The sequence below is a fragment of the Corvus kubaryi genome, unplaced genomic scaffold (genome assembly GCF_017639235.1).
Source record: "Corvus kubaryi isolate FWS band 111438036 unplaced genomic scaffold, C.kubaryi_AGA036_p1.0 split1-65, whole genome shotgun sequence".
NCBI lineage: Eukaryota > Metazoa > Chordata > Aves > Passeriformes > Corvidae > Corvus > Corvus kubaryi.
Genome location: NW_024582080.1, coordinates 744517 through 767776, shown reverse-complemented (window position 1 = coordinate 767776; position 23260 = coordinate 744517). Strand labels below are relative to the sequence as shown.

At 38.1% G+C, this 23260-nt stretch overlaps 1 protein-coding gene across 1 annotated transcript in view; it reads right to left on the bottom strand.

Annotated features, from left to right (window-relative positions):
- Positions 1 to 23260, bottom strand: part of RB1 (RB transcriptional corepressor 1) — a 70917-nt gene that overhangs the window by 33130 nt on the left and 14527 nt on the right. The window contains exons 6-16 of the mRNA XM_042014313.1: positions 22068 to 22178; positions 19668 to 19816; positions 18858 to 18935; positions 15087 to 15196; positions 14082 to 14159; positions 12695 to 12782; positions 12121 to 12237; positions 11384 to 11440; positions 11264 to 11295; positions 11109 to 11185; positions 10692 to 10894 (exon numbers count right to left, since the gene is read on the bottom strand). Coding sequence (XP_041870247.1) covers positions 10692 to 10894; positions 11109 to 11185; positions 11264 to 11295; positions 11384 to 11440; positions 12121 to 12237; positions 12695 to 12782; positions 14082 to 14159; positions 15087 to 15196; positions 18858 to 18935; positions 19668 to 19816; positions 22068 to 22178 — 1100 coding nt within the window. The remainder of the gene's footprint in view (positions 1 to 10691; positions 10895 to 11108; positions 11186 to 11263; positions 11296 to 11383; positions 11441 to 12120; positions 12238 to 12694; positions 12783 to 14081; positions 14160 to 15086; positions 15197 to 18857; positions 18936 to 19667; positions 19817 to 22067; positions 22179 to 23260) is intronic.

Below are 23260 nucleotides of genomic sequence, written 5' to 3'. Positions count from 1 at the left end.
ACCAAAGATGAGACTTCTAGAATTACACAAAGAACTTAGCTAAAATTAGAGAACCCAGTGAGGCTCACTTTGAGACTGGTGATTTTGAAAATCCCACCTGATCACAATATCCTCTAGCCTTCTTTATTCTTTCAAGTTATTTTCTAAGAGTTTTATCAGTGAAGAGCAATTTGTTCATACTTTTCCAGCAGTAAATGTAATATTATAAGGTTCTTGCATCTAAGCAGACCTGTAAATCCTGACAAGTTCCCTTTTTGGCTAGGCTATTAACATTTAGACCTCAGGGTTTCTGGCATTTGAGCACCACTGACAAAATGAAAGAGGATACATTTCAAAAGCTAAGACAAAGTCTAAATCAGAACGATTCTAAATCTAGAAGACAGAAATGCCTGGGCTGCATTTTTATCCAATTACCAGAATGTTGAAAACATTGTATAAACACAACTATCACTGCATTAGCAATTTACAGAACATACTCAATAGGGCTCATTTAAGATGAGCCAAATTCAGAAAGCCAAGTTTGCACAGTCTAACACTTCTGCAAGCTGGATGGAGAAGTTTTGCTTTGACAATTCTGGTTTGACTGAAGCCTTTCATATTTATCACCTCACCCCCATCCAGTTCCTGTCATATAGCTGCTTATAAAGCAAGCCCAGTTCTTCCCATAGGAAAACTGAACTTACCACAAAACGAAAAGAACCCTTCACACATTTTCTGGTCTTCTATAAAACCTACTACATTGCTGGAAAACTAAAAATTCCAGAGCTGAGAATTTAGCTTTTAAATAATTCTTTTTCTTCTATTTAAGAAGCAGTCTGCCCACTCTAGTTCTATCAAAACTAAAAGCTGTTCAGCAATAAGAAGGGGCAAATTTTCTGTAGTTTAAACCTGAGAATCAAACCACAAGCAATGACAATGGAAGGCCTCTAGAAAGCTCTAACCCTTTTATGATGAGATAAAAAGAATATTTTTGCACACACATAGCTTTAATATTTCCCCTAACTCTATCTTTTTTAAACAGTGAGTTCCTGCCTTAAAGAACAAAATTCTTAAATAACAATGCTAGCAACAGGAGGCATTATCATAATGCCATCATTTTGGGAATAATATTAAGTCTATCTCACATGAAAACAACTGTGGCTAGGTTAAGTCTGCTTTTCAGATGAATTCTGCAAATACTGCTGCTTTATGAAAGGAAGTCTATTGGAAAAATTTAAGTACATAGCAAAACACAGACAAAAATGAGAATATCGATGGTGAAGCAAGTACCAAAATATCTGCCTTTTTGGCCTAACAAAAAAAAATGTTTCATTAATGAAATCAAATCCGAAAACTGCTGGCCTACTTGTATACTTAAGTTATTTCACACTTCTTACGTGTGAAAGAAAGTTTACCACATAGACTGCATGCTATTGTATTTGTATTGCTCCTGTGGGTAGCAAATGCAAAACAAAAAACTCAGTACCTGCTGCTGTCCAGATAAGATCTGTGAGTTCCTCCCAGCTGCTGGAAGGTGCAACAGGCACACAGAGAGCGTGCCAAGCACGGGCTCTGGTCTGAGCAGGGTGACTCCCAAACAGAAAGGACAGGGCACTGGCAGTCCAGGGACGTACCCAAGCCAAGTTCAGAGCAGGCAGAGTCTACCTGGGTGAGCCTCAAGTCTCTGCTCAGGGTTCAGAACACCAGGCACGCAGCTGCGGAGGCTCCACACTCAGCTGTGCACCTACCAACCTGCACCTACCCCATCCTGACAGGCAAATCCAGCCCAAAGGAAAAGCTTCCACCAAGCCTAGAGGGATTCCCTTTCTGGAGGATGGTGAACATTATGCCTGCTGAACAGCTGTGAACAGGGGGATCCACATCCCTGACAAGGGCTTTTTATTGCTAGAAAGTTACTGTAAGATAGTGATACAAACACATAACTGAAATACTATATATATTTATATAGTAAAAAAACAGGCACAAAAGCACTTACTTGGTCTACAAAAAAGCAACTCAAAACAAACTCTGTGCTTTCATGCACACAATAACTTAAAGAAAGTGCAGCAAGCAAAGAAACAAAAACATCTTCCAATAATATGTAATTTGACAGTTTGACAAGATACTGGTTTGGCCTAAGAGCTTGAAAATTTAGCACACAGCTGGGAAAAAAACCCCAAACCTCCACATTAGAATGTTTGTTTGGCACCCACTTTGCTTCTTAACATAAGCTAATTTTACTTCCATAGAACAGTTAGCAAGTGAGTGAGTCAAATGACAGCAATCAGGAAAGAAAGAGTAATGAAAGCTTGTGACAACTATTCAGGACTCTGGATCAGATGAAATAAGCCAGACCAAAACAAAAAAACAGATCAACCAACAACAACAAAACCCCCAAAACCAAAACAAAACTTCATTCTATTCATTTTACCAGTTTTGCTTCACTACAGAGACTTACAGAACTACAAAGTTGGAGAGCATAGTCCCATCCAAGGAAGGAGCAACAGGGATACAGTCACAGAACTTAACCTAAGCTTTATTTACTTTTGTATTTAGGGAGACGTCACATCAAATTTGCCACAATTCAGCAAGATTTTACAAAACTGAAGAATTGCAAAGATACCTCCCTGAATTCTAATATATTTTTCCCTCATGGGCGACCTTTAAACACTCCTACAAAGTATTTACAATGCAGATATAACAGTGTTGCAGTAGGAAAAGCTGAAGTTCAAACTACCTAGAAACACAGTAGGACTAAAATCAAATTCCTACAGGTGTGATATGACCACCAAAACATTGGAGAGTATTAAAAAAAAAATTTAAAAACCCCAACAACTTGAAAAACAAGGATTCCTAGAAAACTATTTCACTATTCCTTATTACTTATAATCAGGCAATCTTAAAGAAAAAAAGACTAAAGAAAAGTCTATCATGTTAAAGCAGACTTATTTCTGTGACTAAATCTGTACTTGGTACTGGTGTACAGACAAGCAAGATACGTTTATGCTGCACCAACAGAGCTGGCAGCTCCACTGAGCACAGCCTGTAAACCCCAGCTCCCTGTTACAGCTGTAAATCTATAACCAGAGAGATCCTGACACAGCCTGGGTACATGACCTCCATGTGAAAACACAGCAGCGGCTACAGGCAAGATACACAGCACAAGCAGCCACCTAAAGCAAACCTAGGCACAATTACATAACCACCTCTTGCTAATCACCCTTCCATGCTTTAAGGAAGGGGGAAATGCAGTTATGAAGAAGAGAGTTAAGCAAATGATTTGCTCCTACTAACCTTAACAGACAAACGCTATAAATCTAGTTTAGGTTTGTCATTGAGTCAGATGACAGTGGAAAGTGAATAATCCCACTGTAAAATACTTGTTTAAAATAAACAGAATGAACTGCTTCCTGGAAGTACAGCTCTGTCTCAAGTATAGAGGAAACCTAAATGTCTAAGTTACAGAAGTAGGACTCATACCCCCTAAAGAAACTCTATACCCTAAAGCAGTAGATGCAGTAGGGAAAAACTTAAAATTCTTAATCAAGAATGGAATCTAAACTTCACAGAATGAAAACTCTGCATAGTTGCTGTGTCTTAGGTAATCCCTTTAGTCGTGTTTGTACTTGAACCAACAGCATCTTAAGGGTTGGGCTGACTTGGTATACCTGCAAAAGATAAACCTGTTAACACTGTGCTAACATAACCAAAATCCTCCAGTCCTAGTGAGTGCTTTATACACTTTGTGAGTGCCTACTAAAAAGTGAATACACTGTCAACACAGACAAAAGCAGGAAACACAGGACCTCAGCTTTAAATGTTCTGGCTTCTCTTCCAGTAGCCTAGAGGATTTTCTCAAATGGTAACACCCAAGCACGAACAACAGTTTGAGTCATCCTCACGATAAATAGGAGTGGCAGGGAAGATTTTCAAAGTGATGGGAGAGACAGTGAAGAGTGTAATTCGCTGTTCTTCCTGGTTTTTCAATTTGCCTTCAGCTGTTAAAGCAGATAAGTTTCAAACCTCAAAAAGCACAGCATGATTTTTATCAAAGGAAACTCTTCAGGAGTACTAGAAAGGCATGGGATAAACACTCTTACATATTTCATTTAAGCATTTATTAAAGAGTGTGTGTATATATATAGCCAAAATTTTTTTTAAAAAGCTTATAAACATAAATATATTCATATATTTATATTACATTATGTCATATATTCACAAATACCCAAAAAGCAATCATCTTATAGATTCATAAAAATGTGCCCTGTTATGACAAAGGTAAAATCACAGAAGGCTTTCCAGCCACAGCTGTGACAACTGAAATGTCATAACCTTAAAAAAATTTTAAAAAGCACATGCAACAGAACCAGTATGAGCCTTTAGCACTATCACGCCAAGGAGGAGTGGTCGTGACCTCTCTCATCCCACATGCTTCTGGAACACACTCATGATACAAGCAGAAATATATTTAGTATGTACAGACAGAAAACCTCAAATATGTTCTCAGTTCCTTTTTGAAGGTTAAAGCTGCATACTCCTAATGTAACTTTGTAGAAAGGAGCATGGTGAGCACATGACAAACCATTGTTTGGTGACCCTTATCATGTTTTGTCCCCAGCAAGAAAAACACTAGAAAATTCCATATTACAAATCACTGCCCATTGCAGCTTCCAAGCTGAGACAAGATACTAGGTGCCTAAAATCCAGAAGCCCACAAGACATGAGTGATGTCTTGAGCAATCTGATGACTGCAATTCCTGAGGTGCCTGTCTTTACACCAGTGAAGCTACCTCTGTAGATTGTATCCTGCCAGTGAGCATGCTTGCAGATGTTGTCATTCTGGATATGCTCAGCAATTTTTTTGTGCCTAAGGCTGTCCCCCATTCACAAATTAGGCATTCCTGTATCTGAGGAAAGGCAAAATTTAGCAGGCATCAAAGGAGTATGCCTGATACAGACCAGCTTTCCCAGGAGAAGCCAGCTGCTGTGCAGAAACACGCACGAGTCCTGCAGCCCAGAGGAAAGACAGCACAGGAACGCGTGACTCATTCGCCAGCACTAAAGTCACTCGTGGTTGAGCCCACGACTGCATCTGTGGTTGGTAGCACAACAAGCCACAGCCTGTCCTGAGGCCTCAAGGGCAAGTGGCAAAGCACAGCTTGCACCCACAAAACTATGCACTCTCCACTGCTAATCCATACCAGCAGCTGAAAATAGTCCCTGAGCTGCATCATGCCCCAAATCTTGCCTAGGCATTGTCCAGAGGAGAGCCGACAAATGCCAGAACAGGCCAGGGAACACGTTAGCAATGAAATATCCCCAATGACTGTGGGGCAATACTTAAGCCCAAACTATTGTCCCTTTGAGGCCAGTAGTACAGACTCAGCCCCAAATACCCAGCCCTTGCTGCCTGCCCTTACTTGGCTGCCTATCAACAAGATTTTAGATTCATTCTTTTAACACAACAGTAAACCACTTATCCAGTAACCTAATGTATCAAATCGTAACAGTGTGACCATTCCTACTTCTTCCTCATTTAAAAGGAATCACTTGAGATGTTGAAACCAAAGAGGACTTTAAACTGCATGTAGACACCTACCTTCACAGGAGCTGCAGGACTTCAAGCATACCTAACAGAAAACCCTACTGAGAAGGATAAAAAAACCACAAGAAAATATATTAACTCCCCTTTCTAGATGCTCAATTCCTCCTTACAAGGAGCACAGAAACCTAATATGAAATTGTACACTGCACCCAAGGAAAGAGGCACTAAGCACTGGAGAACAGTGAGCTCCACAGTAAGTGTGTCCTTGTACAGCCAAAGACAGGAGGCTGCATAGCTAAGCCTGCACTATTCCAAAGTACTAAGGAGCACTAACTCACCTGTAACTGCTCACAGGTTTTACCATGACCTGGATTTGTCTAACTCTTTTTATGCAAATCTCAAACATACCTACTTAATATTTTTCTCTTTAATGCATGATCAAAGTAGGTCTGCTGTTATTCCAGCTCAGCAAGTTTGTCATATTAATGCAATAATATATTCTTTGGGAATACATGGTTTTGAGCACAAAGGGACTTCTGCCACAATGAGCTGCATCATTTAAAACCAACAGAAGTCTTTGGTGTGGGATGAGGTATTTAAGTATAAACACCGACTATACAGTTAGTTGACAAATACTTATTGCAAACATCAAGTTACTATGCGTGATAAAACAACACTGTAGATCTCATTGCAAAATAGAATAGAAACAATAAAAACCACAGAAAAGAAGAAGCTAAAAAAGGAGAAACATTATGGAGCACAGTTTAAGCAATGCTACATGAAAGAAGTTATAAATAAAGCAAAACACACTTGTCTACTTCTAATCGTATTTTAGCCATTAGGAGAAGTAACTTTGTGAAGCCATCTTTATCTTTCATCAGTCATTAAATAAACTCCAAAACATACTGCAACTCCAAATCACAACACATATCAATACTGGTGTTCCTTCCTCCTTTGAAAAATACAAACACTAATTTGGACAGCATGTATTAAAGAGCAATACAGCCAAAGAAGGCTACAGTGTCAACAGCTGCAGTGCAATGCACTGCTTTGGTTTCACATATGTTTGTTACTCACACAAAAACAAACATGAAAACCACAGCTGAAGTTACCAGACCAAATCAGGCTCTGAATGAACTCCCTCTAGCCTGCCACAATGAACCTTCACATTCTGTTCTGAACTGTCGGCAGGTTGCAGGTGGTGATGCAGCTGACCCTCATCCCTGCTAACAGCAAGGGCTACCACATAACCTTTTAAAACTGCCCTCCTAAGAGAAATATCCCTTGGAATACTAGTGCTCACATGGATAAGTTAACAAGTTAAAAACAGAACACTACTGTCTACAGAACTAACCAGGAAAGTGTGGAGTGCTTCTGCTTTATCTTCAGGCAAGGCTGTGGTTGGCCTGCAATTCCAGTGCAGAAGAACAAGACCCTTTCACTACCCCAATACTGTACCCATGAAAGGGCATTTGCACGAAGCACATTCTCTAAGCAGCAGCGTGAAAAACACAGTACCTTGCTTGTACCTCCCCATTCAGAGCTTGTGAGCAGAATGGAAGCTGAGAGGCAGGGAAATACAGCTGGATTGTTTTGCAGATACGTATAACAAAGATATGCCATAGGCATTTATTTCCTTGAATGGCACAGCAAAACCAACAAAACCCACAGATAATTCACTCAAAATAGATTGAAAACTGACAGACTTTGAGTTTGGTTTGCTTGCACTGAAAACCTGCTCTTTCTTGTTTATTCCTAACAAACTGCAGCAAACAGCAAAAACACTTCAGTCAAAGATGTGACATGGCAGTTGACAGGGCTTTCTCTAAGGGAAATTCAAATATTCTGGAATTTGTTCACATAACCTTGATTTGAGATATTCAAAACAATGACTTTTTTGGGTGGCCACAATTGATAGAATTATGGAAAAGGCTGAGCATGAACTCCCAGGCTGGCAGGTGACAAGCTATCCCTTTCATAGGAAACAGATTTTAACTATGGAAGGGTTTAAATCATATTTCTGTAAGTATGATAAAAATGAAGCAAAGGCTATTCAGCATCTTTGAGTCTGAAGTAATTTCAGTTCCCTTTAAAGTTACAAAATCAAAACAGTGCTCAAAATACTGTGAGCACAAACTCAAAGTAAAGAAAGAATATTGTACAGTGTATTTCTATTTTGCAAATAAAAATTACACATCATATTATAATATGATCTCCACATAATCATCTGGAAGCATCATAACCTCACTGGTAAATATTTGAGTGGTTAAATGGGACTTCTCCTTTCAGGGTTCAATAAGGATTTAAGAAAAAGGAAGTACTTTTCACATGATTTAGTCAGTACGTACTTGCCCCTTTTTAAAATCAAGAATTATTGAGAAGAACCTTCAACTGGTTTCCACCCTTTATTTTGTCTAGCTATGCTTATTTTGTTGTTAAAAGAAAGGATGACCTAGAAAAGTTTCATTTCCTTCCTAAAGCACAGATGACTAAATCAGCTAGCTATGCAAAAGCAATAAACATATTCACAATGAGTAGCTAAGGAGTAGTATTTTATCTTCAGAAAACAGTAAAAACCAGAATCTTTTACATTCACTTGATACAGCTTCCAAAGTCAGGTAAAGGTCAGATGCACTTGAGACTTTTTTTCAGAGAAATTATACAAGGCATTTTTCCTCACAAAAGCTCTGTGACAAGTAAAACTACAATAAATTCAAGCTATTCTGTATTAAATTGCTCAATCCTTTTAAATCTCTCATTGAAGTTCTGTTTTTTAAAGCAGTCAGGAGAATGAGCAAACAATGAAGCAGACAAGCCTTGTAATGAAATGCGCTACCTGGGAAGGTGGAGGACACAAGAACTAAACAAAAATACATAGCAAGTAAGTGGGGAAATCAAAGTTGCATTATACAAATATTTGTAAATAAATGTTTTTCAGAAGTTTCTATTCTTATTTACTAAGCTAGACGTTTTGGGGGTTTATTTGCATAAGCTTTGCTCAATCCATGCTTTTCTTCTTAATTTTAACACTTTTGGGGGGGCGGGGAACAAAAACCAACAGAAAACCCCCCAAAAACCAAAACCACTCTAACCATATGAGGACACTTGAACTTTATCGAGAGTCCATCTTTCTTGGACTGCTTAAAATTAATCCAAAGCAACTACTTATGGTGAGACATTCTTTATGAGTAAGAAGGCGGCATTCTGGCTTTTCTCTCCTCCTTTATCAAGTGTTTGGAGGTTCAGAGGTATTTACTGGTGTGAACTACACTTCTCCAATTGCCTGCCCATTCTTGAGGGAATTGCTAATTAAGCTGACACTTGCAAACCTTGTACACCATTGCATGGAGACAATACCCAGATAAGGAACTGCAGAAGAATACAGTAAACCATTATTTTGTTCACTAGCTGAGCCTTTCTGGGATACCTCAACAGCCTCCTGAGTCAGCCCTGTAAACATTTTCTCCCGTTTCTAATAAATTAAACTCTGCAGGCAAAACCAGCCAATATTCAGATGTGAGGAAGGGGTAAATTTTCCACACTAGAGGACTCATGGCTTTACATTTCCATGTGGGGCTTCAGGTCCTTTGCTGCAGTGACCCAAAGACTCAGCAAGACATTTTGGCATAGAAAATGCTTCAGTACTCCTCCTCCTCTCCTGAGCACTCTGCTATTTACAACTCACAGCCCTTCCTCCCATCATGGGCAGCCAGAGGAGGCAGTGGAGGCCAGCACAGGATCTTGCAGTGCCTGTCCTGGCTGCCACAGCTGTCCTCAGCTTTTGCAGGAAACCTGCTGTGCCCTCTAGTGCCAAGCCTCCAACAATAGGAGACACTCACTGTCTGGAGCCTGGGGAGACCCAGACCAGGGGATATGGAGATCAATGAAGCAGCAGGGCCTTTGGACACATGTCATGCACACTTCTTTTCATTCCCTCCACTGGGCTCCACTCCACATATTTCTCTGTCATTAGGTGATTTTTTTTTTTAGGCCCCTTCCAACTGAACTATTCCATGCTATTAACACTCAAATCAGCCACCCCAAAACAGTACCAAACATGTCCCTCTAGAAACTCAAAAACAGAGAGTCAAAACATTAAAATACATTCAAGCAGAGCACTCAAAAAACCTGAAATAGTCCTGTGCTTGTTGATGACATTATAATTTGTTTCACAAAAGCCTGACATACCCATAATTTTTGAAAATACAACTCTTTGGATTTTCCAGTTTGAAAGCCCAGGTCTAAATTAGATTATCCTGCATGCCTTGTTTGAGTTATTGGGTAGAAACTGGTGGATATGGTGTACTGCTGATCAGTAAGCTCGCTTCAAGCTGGTTTGTAAAGGTAGCAGGAGTCACTTCTTGCTCAGAGAGTCACACCCTGGTATCTGTACCTCTATCTTTTGTCCTCTGAAGGTTACAATTCTCAAACACCTTTTACATGCCTGCAAGTTTCCTAAAATAGTGTCTGCCTCTTAAAACACCCCTTCCTCTCCAGAACTAAAAGATAAGGATGGGTTCTTAAATGGTTGCTTTGTGTCTCTCTGGTCAAAACTACCAGTCTCTATAGTCTCCTGCTTTGTGGCATAAATAGCCTATTTCTGGTTTATAAGTAACAAACAATGAAAAGAAACAATGTTTGATTTACTAAAATACAGCCAAAAAAAACAAGCCAACCTTCCAGCATTTTATTTTAATGGCGTCCAAAAATACCTAAGTGACTGAAATGCAAACGACAACGCAAAACAATATTTTAAGTACTATTAGCAAACATATCAGATGCCCAGAACTGAGGTGCTATTGCCAGGTAGGAATAGCAACTGGATAAAAATTAACTTTCAAATAAAAGCATAGAATTTATTGCTGACTTTAGTACCAAAACACAGTTAGGGGTATTACCCCTGCAATTTGTGCCAGACTAGTAAGATGATGTTGATTTACAATCACGTAAATCAGCAGAGCTATGTTGACTTCTTCCTCTGATACTCTCCTTTTGTTCTAAAACCAGAAGACATGCCAAAACGAACCCTATTTTGCTCTTGTAATTTATTTTTCTACAACTAAATCTCAGCAAGACCACAACTTATTTTACAGAGTTGGGCGTGACTTCTTTTTTTCTAAGTAAGTATGTTATGCAAGGGCAAATACTATTTTAAAGTGTCACTTACCGACTGCCAAGCGAGAGACTCCATAATTCGATGTTCACAGTGTTCTAGATGCTTTATCATTTCCCGTGTTAGGCTGGGCTCTGCTCTAATAAAGCTTTCGATCACCTTGTAGAAGTCAAAAGCTTTTAAATCAAATACATTGAGAATCCATGGGAAAGACAAGTCTGTTTCAGCACTGGTACTGTCACTTTGTGAAGCATTTCCTGAAGGGAAAACAGACTAAAATTATCACAAATTCTATATTCTTCCACTTTTGATCTTTTCTCCTTTTTCTATTTATTGACTCATTGCTAGCTCAGACATTTCAGGGAGTTGCTTTTTGCATTTTGGGCAGTTTTTTTGCTATTTACTCTATTTTACAGATTAGAATAAATGGTAATAATTATCACAAAGTACTGGACTCTAGATTTAACTTACTGCCATACGTAGCCATGACAACCTCAACAGCACACGCCAGAAGAGATGTGTGGAAGATGTTATCATTCAGAAGTTTGCTGAAGAGAAAGGAAGTTATTAGTACTTGTCCCAAGACTTAAAATAGCAGACTTAAATAACAAGTTATGGGTAAGTACCTGAAATTCTGCACTGAGAGGCGCTCTTCCTCCTGAAATAAATAAATCAGACCAAACTTGTGAATATTCTTAGTATTTCTAGATGTAGTGCCAGTGCTGAGATAGCAGTACAAAACTTACCGACTTCAGCATGGACTCCATTACTCTGTAATACAGACGCACCCCAAGCTTGTACCTCTGTTAGAATGAGAAATTAAGGAATATTACAAGATGTTTTAACACACTACAACAGGCAGACTCTCGTGTTTTAACAATCCAGAACATTCCAGTTTTTGACAGAGCCACTATAAAGAAGTTACGGTCCCCAGTTCCACTTGCCAATAACATTGGAGAGGCCTCAAGGAGTACTAAGGTGTGTGACTACCCCAACCATGTGAAGATTTAACCAAGTGTAACAACATGAACTGTGCTCACGTTGATTCACGCTAACAGGATAAAAAGCAGGGCTGACAGACAGGAAGGAGACTGTCGAGTACAAACTTGGTGGGATTTATTTTCCAAAATCCTTGTTGAAAGCACAGCTGCCCTCCTGATTTTATAAGGAAGTGAGTCACCTTTTGCAGTTTTAGGCCAAGTTAGCTTAATGAATGCAAATATATGTTTCACTTAATGTATTTTAGCCAGCAATTTTCCCGTTCTTCAGTAAAGTGCTTCCAACATACTTCCATCCAGTTCCTTATATATTAAGAGGAATTTGTTAAATACTATCTTTACAGTGCTTCCTCAATTTGAAAAGAATACTGTTACTTTTTACCTTTACTGATCTGCACTGAATAAGGATGGTCAGTAAGTCAGGTCTCACATTAGCCAGTGCTAACTAACAGTTCAAACAAGTGATACTCAGCCCAAATACCTACCTGTGAGCCAATTTCAGCCCATCCTTGTCCAACTGCTTCAGCAAATTTCTTTTTGAAGATGTGGTCAAAACTTTCCACTCTTTTCAGGATACTATCCTTAGGGTTCACTGTGCAATTCTAATAAAGTACATGAAGCAAATTAGGGGAAGGAAGGGCAAAGAAAAGAAATTTTACTTCAAAAACATTTTAATCATTTAAATGATTAAAAGTCCTGCTTCCCTTTGTAACACCCCTCAATAAGGTCATCAACATAAATAAAAATGGAGTATTTAAAAGAGTGCAGTACACATTTTTCACTTTTTTGTTTCCCGTTTATACCCCCTTTTATTTCCCATTCAGTACATACGTAAAAGAATTTTAATTTTTAGCTCAGTAACTAAAGTATTTAAGCACTTATAAAGGTTCCAGTACACAACAGTTAGAGAGAAGTGCTTTCTACAATGAATGATGACATTTAAACCAACCCAATAAAAATTTACTCCTTCAAAAACAAGTGCATCAGATCTACAGGTGTATATTTTGCTTCAGTGATAATTTCAAGAATCTTACACAAATCCTCTTTGTAGTCACTTACATTGAAATACATGATGAGAGTATCTGATGGTTTATCAGTTGCTGAGTTTAAAATCATAATCAATTGCTGAATGTTATTCATTGCCGCTCTGGAAAAACACAATAAAATGCATAATAACCATTAAGGTGGGCTTTACAGCTTCCAGAAACTGAACAGCAAATCCCCACACAATAAAAATTATGATTTCAGTTCTCACTCCAGTTATCAAACTGTTGAGAAAATCTATTGCACTGTGCTAACTATTATGAACTCTAACAATGCAACTTATCGAATTATTTACATACAGATTATGATAATTTTAATAACCAAAAGAATGGCTTAACACCTAAGAAACAGTTTGATTCTTCAGTGATATTACTTCCTGAATTTTTCATTGTCGTTTTCGTTTTTTGGTTGAATTTTGTGTGTTTGTCTGTTTTAAATTTCTGTACCACCTAACCTCAATTTGGCTCATATCACCAGTCAAACAAGTGCAAAACCAAGAAAAACATGTTCAATCATTACAACTGTAGCAGTGCAAAGATGCATTTTTCTTTAATCTACTTTTCACAAGGTATTGGTGAAATAAATCATGTCTGCCAGAACTCTAGTAATGACAAGGAAAAGCATCAGAACACTGGAAAAACATAAAACGAAACACATACAACACATCCTCATTATGCTCTAAACTAGTACTTACACCCTTTTTATATACTAATTTCTACATAAATGACCAGATACAAATCCACTGATAAAAATTATTAGATTGTCTCAGTTTCAGGGGGCTTTAAAGAAGATTCTATGAGTCTAAGTTCAGAAATACAACGCTGTAAGGTAATTCAAAGCAATAAGCATGATGCTTTCAGCATATCCTCTACAGAGTTCTGTTTAATCAGGGACAGATAAGGATACACTCGCCACTCTAAGTTGGTGATCAAAACTTTGCTGCCATCTACTGACACTTGTGGTTTCATGAAAAACAGTTACTACAGCCCAAAATCAGTGCTGGTGAATGGGCCTTCACATGAATTGCCTTCAATAGCATCAGTTTTGGAAAACTCAGAGCAAAGCCCAGGTGTGGATGGAGAGAATCTAAATATCACTACACTTTCTCTCAAGATCAAAGTTGGTTTAGCACATTTAAAATTTTTAGCAATGCAGAAACTATGTACTCCTGGACTTTCTTAATGTCAAGAACTTTAAGGAAGCATCTTTGCCACTGTTAGAGGGCTTTATATCTACTACAAATAAAAAGTGTCAATGATCAGAAGTACAGAATGGTTTATGGAAAAAAAACCAACAAAAACAAGCCCACAGTTCCTTAAAAATTAAAACAGACTACCCTAAAGATGAATATTTCTAGCTACAATATTAAACAAAAGAACACATTTAAGAGAAAAACTCATACCGAACAGGAGTCTGTGGAAGCATAATATTGACTTCCTCATCTGAATTGTTTTTTAGTGGTGTCCTCTCCAACTGTGAGCTACAGAAATGGAAAACAAACTTATGAAGAAAAAATACAGCTCAAAAGACAAGGTTTTCTATAAAGACTTACCAATCTGAAGAGAAAAACGTGTAACAGATTTTTAGACAATCTAGATGTCCAATCACTCCAGTTGTTTAAATTCCCAAGTAGATCTGCTTTGAGCAGGATGTTGGACTAGACAACCTCTAAAGTTTCCTTCCGAGCTTTTTTTCTTTTCTAGAATTCTATTTACAAGCAGCTTAATTTATATGTAGAGATGATATTAGCTCCATTTTAATCCAATTTTAAATTAGTGTATTTTCATAGCATAGATAAATTCAGACTCACATGGTGAGCCCACATTAAGTGCTAGAAATCCTGAATTGTCAGAAATTGCTAGTGTTTAACTGTAAGACTGAAAAAAAAGATAAAATCAAACAATCATAGAATGGTTTGGGTTGGAAGGGACCTTTGAGGGCCATCTAGTCCCATCCACCTTCAATGAGCAGGGACATCTTCAACTAAATGGGGTTCCTCAGAGCCCTGTCCAGCCTAATCTGGAATGTTTCCAGGGATGGAGAATCCACCATCCAAGCCATTCAGTGCCAGCTGGCTTCAGAGCCATAACACAACCTCTGGAACATCTAATCAGCTAGTATGACATGCCTCCTCCTCATGATTCCTCAGCTTTTCCCTGGCCTTGCACAGAGTAAGAGTTAGAGCAGAGCTTCCAAATCATTTTAGGCAGAGTCACAGTCGCATGTTCTCTAATTATTTAAGTGATAATATAAAGCAAGGCTGCTGCTGCCAGAAATACCTTAGCTGAACTACAAAGCTAGCAGGTCAACAGGATACAGAGATCTCCATTTATAACACAAGGGGGCAGAGAGCAACACAAGTTCGCATTTTCTATTACAGAACCAGAGCAGGAAATGGCAATATTACCATGCTATGACGGCAGGCTGCAGGGTTTCGTCGTGGGTCAGAAATAGTCTTGCGTCTATATCTTTGTTTTTGAGATAGAGCTCATCATACTGTTTCAAGATAACTTCAACCTCAAAAAGATATTGAAAAAAAACCAAATTTATTTTACAGGAACAAGTCTGACAATTTACTGAATAACGTAAGTTACTCCTACCTCATGATTACAATGCTGAAATGCTAAAAGAATGACCTTGGAGGTCACAAAGTTACTTCTTACACAACAGCTGAAACATACCCAGAGGGAAATTATTGTTTATAAGAGAAAACAATCCAAAATCATAAGAATTTTTCGAAGAAATGTAGGTATTGACACTGGAGAAACAGCTAGAGTAGGAAACAGACCTGCAAATCAAACTAACACTTCCACGCTTTTAAATCTTTCCTTCCAGAAAAAGGGGTGTCTCCAAGAGTAGGAAATGTAAAATGCTTTTTTTAAGAACAGCTGTCAGGCAATTTGCTCAGTCCCTGTCTTTGTTGGTTTGGACAACAAGGCCTAAACCCAAATCTTTTTTTTCTCAGTAGAAGTTTCTTCATTTTATACAAATATTTTTGCACTGGAGTAGTTCTTAAGAGACATGCCTATTGCTACAAAAATTTACTTGTTATTTCGTACCCACACTATAGTTTTTTTAGTAACTGTTAAAAAGTTTCTTAACTGACTAAATCCCGGATTGATATGACTTCACTTTGCATGGAAAAGCTTATTGGATTTTTTTGAATTTTTTTTTAATTGCTTCATTTTATTTTTACTTTGAGTGACTAACATTAACTGGAAGTCTGCAATTTTTTTATCTGGGCTTCCGAATCTGCTGCTGTGCTCATGCAGAAGTAGGCAGCCACTTCAATTATCTGCTCCCTGAGCCCTTAAACATTAAATGATGATGAGCTCTGGCACTGTTAGAAAAACAGGCAACAGTGCATATGAACCTAAATTAGTCCACTCTCAGTCCCAAGAGAAAGTTACAAATACTGTCCCCACACCTTTGCTCCTTACCCTCTTCCTTACCTTTGCCAAATGGATTTGCTCCAAACTGATCTCACATTTAAAACTTTGAGATTAGGTCTATTAAACCAAAGATTATATTTCAGTTTTCATTATCACTATTCTTTTTATTTAAGAACTTAATTATATTTTCATTTTTCATTACCTTCTTAATGGCTCATGCATTCTTTTCATCTAAAGCATTTCTGTATTTCATAAATTTCTCAAAAAACCAGCAGCTCTTAGACAAGATGGCTGTACTGGGCTAACTCAGAAGAAAACTTCAGTCAAAAATAAGAGTTCTGTATCAATCGATTCATCAGTGCCTGATAAAGCCTGACCAGCAAACACATGGTAAAGACAAACAAAATACCAACTTTAACCCTCAAGGGCTTTTCTTGCTTTGGAAAGAACACTGAAATCTTTCAAAAATTCAGTGTTTTTTTAAGAAAAAAGTCAATTTAAATTAAAAACCCACATTACTAGCTATTATAAAATAGCTAGTAAAATTAAAAAATTTAAATTAAAAAAACACATTACTAGCTATTGTACTGATGATCTCATCCATGATTACTGGTTAGCTGATTACATGTATGAACCAACTACCTCTGAAATACAGCTCTAACTTTCTGCTCTGGCACTCAAGGTTAAGGAGCAAAGATCATGCGACTGTATTTTTCTTCAAATGCATCATTTTGTAAAATTTTCACCAGCAAGTCCTTAGGCTAATAATTTTGATATTATGCTTAAGTTGTGCAGCCTTGGATGAAAACCCTCTGATTCAAGAATAAGCTGTAAAATGACCTTTGCCTGGAAGTTCATATAGGGTTTCCCAACTATATGTACACACATAAATTGAAAAGTCTAAACAGGCAACTGATACCCTGAAAAATTAATTTAGGAAGAGATTAAGATCTTTAGTGAGTCCTGTACTTTGTTCCTCACCCAATACACTATGAAACTAAACAGAAGATACTCTTGGTTGAACCCTGCAGACTTATTGCTCTGATCAGCTTCAGGGATGCTTATTTTCAGGTTACCACATCTACTGGTGACACACAGCTAAACCTACTCTTTTAAGAATGATGAATGTAAACACACTGCAAGAAGTTACCCATTAAAATGCACTGTGGATGCAATTGCATAGAGGTAGTCTGCTGCATCCAGGCTACAGCTCAGCAAGATGAAAGTAATTCTGCACAGACACAGCAGTCCAAACTCTGCCAAGTTGTGAAACTGAGACTAATCTTTTGGATATCTTTCCAACAACACTACAATAACATGTCTCATTTATATTTAAATTAAGGTGTGTAATTTAAGACTTTAAGCATTTATTGAGTGACTTCAGAAACCTAATATTGTAATAGTTGTATTTTAGATGAATGGCCTTACCAAGGTCATGGATATGCAACTCTTGTGTTTTGCTTTGAGCAAAGCTTGGTTTAGCCTCAGGAGATTCATTTATTAAATTCAAATGTATAAGCTAAATATACTTTATGAATACTGGAATCCCTGCTAACCCACATTCCTGAAAAACAGTTCATTTTGCTAAACAATTTTAGAAGAACCTATTAGAACTCCATCAATGGGTAAAGGGCATCTTAAGTAATTTGGCACGAAGTTAAACACTGTTGTTGAACTGTCTGTATTGAGTTTGCATGGCAAGGCTTTGGTAGCTGGGGGGGCTACAGGGATGGCTTCTGTGAGAAGCTGCCAGAAGCTTCCCCCATGTCTGGCAGAACCAATGCCAGCCAGCACCAGGACAGACCTTCTCTTTTGGTCAAGGCTGGGCCAGTCAGGAATTACAGTAGTGCCTCTGTGATAACATATTTAAGAAGGGAAAAAAGTTATTACACAAAAGCAATTGCTGTCTGAGAAAAGAGGAGCAAGAATATGTGAGAGGAGCAACTCTGCAGACACCAAGGTCCATGGAGAAGGAGAGGCAGGAGGTGCTCCAAGCTCTGGAGCTGGAATTCCTGCCTGTGGTGCAGACTATGGTGAGGCAGCTGTGCCCCTTCAGCCCATGGAGGACCATGGGGATGCAGAGATCCATCTGCAGCCTGTGGAGGAAACCCACACTGGAGCAGGTGGATGTCTGAGAGGAGGCTGTAAACCCACGGAGCAGGGTCCTGGCAGGGACCTGCAGACCCATGGAGAGAGGAGGCCACGCTGGGGCAGGTTTCCTGATAGGGCTTGTGAGCCTGTGGGGGACCCACAGTGAAGCAGGCTGTGCCTGAAGGACTGCACCCTGTGGGAGAGTGACCCACAGTGGAGCAGTTCATGAACTGTTGCTTGTGGACTGGACTCATGCTGGAGAAGTTCATGGAGGACGGTCTCCTGTAGGAAGGACCCCCCCACTGGAGCAGGGGAAGGACTCCTCTCCCTGTGCAGTGGGAGGAACACGTGATAAACTGACTCCCCATCTCTTGGCAGTGCTGATGGGGAGGAGGTAGAGCCTGGGAAGGAAGGAGGGATGGGGCAAAGGTTTTTTTAACATTTATTTTACTTCTCATTATCCTGCTCTGATTTTGTTGGCAATAAATTCAATTAACATCCCTAAATCAAGTCTGTTTTGCCAGTGATGGTATTCGGTGAGCAATCTCTCTCCCATCCTTTCCTAAACTCAAGAACCTTTGGTTATATTTTCTCTTCCCATCCAGTTGCAGAGGGGAGTAAAAGAGTGGGTTTGGTGGGTGCCTGGCACCCAGCCAGGGTCTACCCACCACACTGTCTTAAATTCCTCCACTTACCTCTGGTAGTCCATTTGAAGCTACAATACCAGCAGAATTCAAGAAAGGAATGAAGCTTGTGAAATACACATTTTTGACCTTAAAAAAAAATTAAAAATATAACATTATCAAGGTAGAGAGTCAGCCATGCATACACTGCTTTTGCATCTTTAAATCAAGAAACTGAGACATTTCTGTAATGCATTGTGGTTTGTTTTCAATAAAGCAAGAATGAAGCTTGTTATATATCCAAAACACAATGATATGTCAGCATGCAAATGCAATCCTTTGCTAGAATATTAAGTGATTAAACTGGAAAAGAACTGCACTCTTTTTAGCCCTCTCATATTTCTGCTTCCATCATCCATCTGGATATTCAAAAATCAGTCCTTTCTACACGAAAATAGATTTAACAGCAAAGGAAAAGGCAAATGGGGTCTTTTAAGATCTCCCACAGAAGCAATATGCTTTTTGCATACATTTTCTTGTCATGGGATACAGCTGTGAAACCCCATCAGAGCAGCCCTGCATCCATATGCTACATGCTGTGATCAGCCTGTTACTTCATATTGTATTCTTCACAATTCAGTTACCCTGGCAAAATTATCACCCACATTAAAGGGCTTGTTTGGGGTGGTTTTGTTTGTTTTTTAAACTACTGACTAGAGAAACTATAGAAGGTATTCTCTCTTCACTACAGAAGGTAGCTACTTGACGAAGAGTTAATGTGGCACAAATAATGACACTTTTAAAAAAGACCATTTAAATAAATACATATTCCAGATGGAGTCTAGCAGCAAGATCTATCAGACTTTAAAGTGCAGGCATTACCTCATCTAAATTACAATCATGCTCTTTACAAAGGATTTCAATAATTTTTGTATCTGTATCAAGCTGCTTTGCAGTACGCGAACTCCTGTTCTGGCCTCTTCTTGGAGTGCGAGCTGAACCATTTACAGTCACTGCAGACACAGAAGACTCTAGAAAGATATTCAGAGCCATCACAAGGTTAGAGCCAGCTTAAGAAAGATAAATTTAAGTTATTAAACCTAGAAGATTCTATTTCACATATACTTTTTCAGGTCTTCTCCTTAAACACATTTTCTTTTTCACCCATTTAGCTAGGTGAGAAACCTTCATTAGGGGAGATATATATCAAAAAAAAGTTAATTTTTGAATTCCTCTATCAGTATTTGGACATTTTGTTTTTAAGAAGCTACTCTACACAGAATACAACAGCACTCTCTGCAGGTAGCTTTAAATGAGAATCGGTTTTGCAAAGCTAGGAAAGCCTTATCTTTTCACAGATGAGTTACTATTTTTTCTATTTTTACAGAAGTATAAAACAAGAAGCTGAAGGACAATAAATCAGTGCAGGACTTAAGTGCTGGTAGGAACCTGGAATATGGTCCTGGAGGGAATTCCTCCTTTCCCCAAATGTCCCCAGGCATACAAGCAGAAACAAACAAGTCCACCTTGAAGAAGATATCAAAAAACTTTAATACAGCAAGGTAAAAATATTTCATTTTGCTAAACTCAAAATAGATGGCCTCAGTGGCTGAAATATGCAAATTATATTAATAACATACATTAATATGATTAAATATTGTTGGTTTAGACCTGACACTGTAATCAGCACGCTGCTCTCACCTGTAACTTCATTTGCATTTGACAACTGTTCTGAGAAACTCTGACAAACTACACTGCAGGGCTGGTTGCATCAATCCCCTCAGCCTTACTCAGATCATAAACCTTGACATCATTTATTACAACACGAAGCCTCTTGGTCACGAGGGTTTGGACAATACATTGTGTTATTTTCTCAAAGAATGCAGAGCTCTTCGACAGTTCATACACAGCTTCGCGTTAGAAACCCAGTGCTTTGCACTTAGGACAGTGATACCCATATCAGCAATGTAGTGTCAAGTGGTACCATTTTTTTTTTCAACATATGGTGCACAGGACCAAACTGTTTCTAATAATGAGCTCCTATTCTGCACAGTTTCACTATGAAAAAATAAATCAGCATGAACAGAATTCAAAACCAGGTAGTTTCAATTCAGTGGTTTTTTAAAAGGATCTGCTTTTTAACACTGGAAATAAGGAGCAGCATGTATGTCTGTCCTACTAGGAAGGACAAATTTAAATTCAAAATAGTATTGGAGGAAAGCAGGCATCTGCTTGTCCTTAGTCCATCCTTTCCCACCCTTTATTCACCTTCACATTAGAATAAAAGCAAGGTTATTTGTTCTTACCTGCAACAAATAATCACTAGGTCAGATAAATATCCTCCAAAACATGGAATTTTAAGAATATAGTAGTGAATACCTTATCTATTCTATGACATTACAACCTAGGTGGATGTTTAGTTGCCAAAGAAAGAAATAAAGCAAATAGATTTAGGCTAAATATACTAGGGTTGCACCTTAACCCAGCAGATGATAAACTAATTAGTAAAGAAAAAAAGTGAGTCACATCCTGTGGCTCCAAATATTTCAGTATATTAATTCCACAGCTTGCGGAATAAAATTGTTAACTCAAATAGAATTCTGTCTTTGAAAGTTGCTATAAATATTTACTTTCTCTACCCTTCTAGTGAGGTTTTCCAAGTTTTAAGTATAAAAACTTAATGGATAAAAACTTACTGCTATTCTACCGAATAGAAGTTTCTATAGAGAAGACCCATTATATTTTACTTAAAATAGTGACACTTCCAATAGCAAACAAGATGTAATAAAAGCAAAGCTGTCTATATTTTACCTTTACTCTTGTATTTTGAGCTGCTATCCACTGTTCTATCCATTTTTTTTAAATATCTGTACAGTCCAGTATCTTGCACATTTCTGCTGTTGTGATGCTGTTACACATACATGAAATAAGAGTCATAGCACCACATTTTCCTTTTGTAACTCAAGACAAACCTAAATAATAGCTCTCAGTTATAATCTACCCAGAACCTGAACTCTTTTACCAACTTAAACCTGCTGTTTTAACAAGTCCCTAAACAACTTGTATGGGCAGACGACATAGCAAAAATTATATTAAATATACTGCCACATTCAGGTAATTGAATTCAAACTCACTATTATCTAAATTGAACTAAAACAGAAAAAAATGCATTTTAATAAGCTTAAGAAGCTTTATGATGTTAATTATGAATGTTAGCATGACTAATAGAAATTTAGTAAATTTACTTTCTACTTCAATGAACAAAAACAAAAAAATTCTTACTGTATGGTTCCTTGAGCATAGCAGGAGGTGACAGTTTGATAAAATAATCTAAGACACACAGCAACAACTGGAAAGAAATCACCAGGTCATCTTCCACTTGCAACACTTTACCTGAAAATATTTCAAAGGGTAAAGAAAACCTTTTTGAGATGTTTGACTTAATTTTAGCAGTAATTTTGAAAAACTGAAAAAAGCTTTGGAAGTTCATATAGTAAAACACTACCACTAGAATTCAGGAAGCATCATACGGGATGCCAGTGTTCTTTAAAGCCTATTGATTTTAAAACTCATGGCTCTTAAGTTCGTGGCTTTAGAGACAGCATACATACAAATAAAATTACTGTGCACAAAATCTTGCCCTCAGTGCTCAGTCCTGATTTCTTTTTCTTTTTACTGTAAAGAAATAACCTCTTATTTCTGTGCAATTCCTCATTACTTTCTTTTTTTGTGGTCTTATGCAAGCTTTTCGAAAGCTGCTAAACACTCAGAAAGCAGGAGCTGCTAGTATACAGTGAAGAGAAATTCAAAACATGCTATCACACTGTATGCTCAGCCTGTCAAATGTATATGAAATTACTTCAAAGTCACACAAGTAATAGCATGAAGAGCACTTTTAGAGCTGCATTATTCCAGTTTTTCCCAAATCATGATTCATATGCCAGAGAAGATCTACAGGGCCATCCCATGACAGCGTGCATTGCCATGAAAAATTTAGCAAGTCGATAGTGATTTTGAACAGCTACAGATCATTACCTGTACTCCACTTACAAGTGCAATTTTTGTACTTATTTTCAATCAGAAGTAGCAAGCATGACCCAGGCTCTTCTGAAGCTCCAACTATTTTCTAGTAAATTTTAGCTTTCTTTGTTCTCAAGAAAAGGCAGGCTAAAAAAACTTCAGTAGGTTTTGCTTTATGCTTATGCTTGGAGAATTCTAGTGACAAAGCTGCATGAAACTCAGCTGATCCAAGTCCAATTTTGATATCGGGGATGCGTACACTTCACTGATAACACACACCTGCAGTAAGCAGCACTTGAGATACATGATTCACTCCTATTAGCAGGAGGAGTACAATGAGACAGGAGCTCCATGAACTATTACAAATGTTTCATCACTCAGCATTAACTGTAACTGATGCCTTTTAAAGACAGATTCATAACACTCAGAGGACATGCTTTCAGGGACTTACTAAA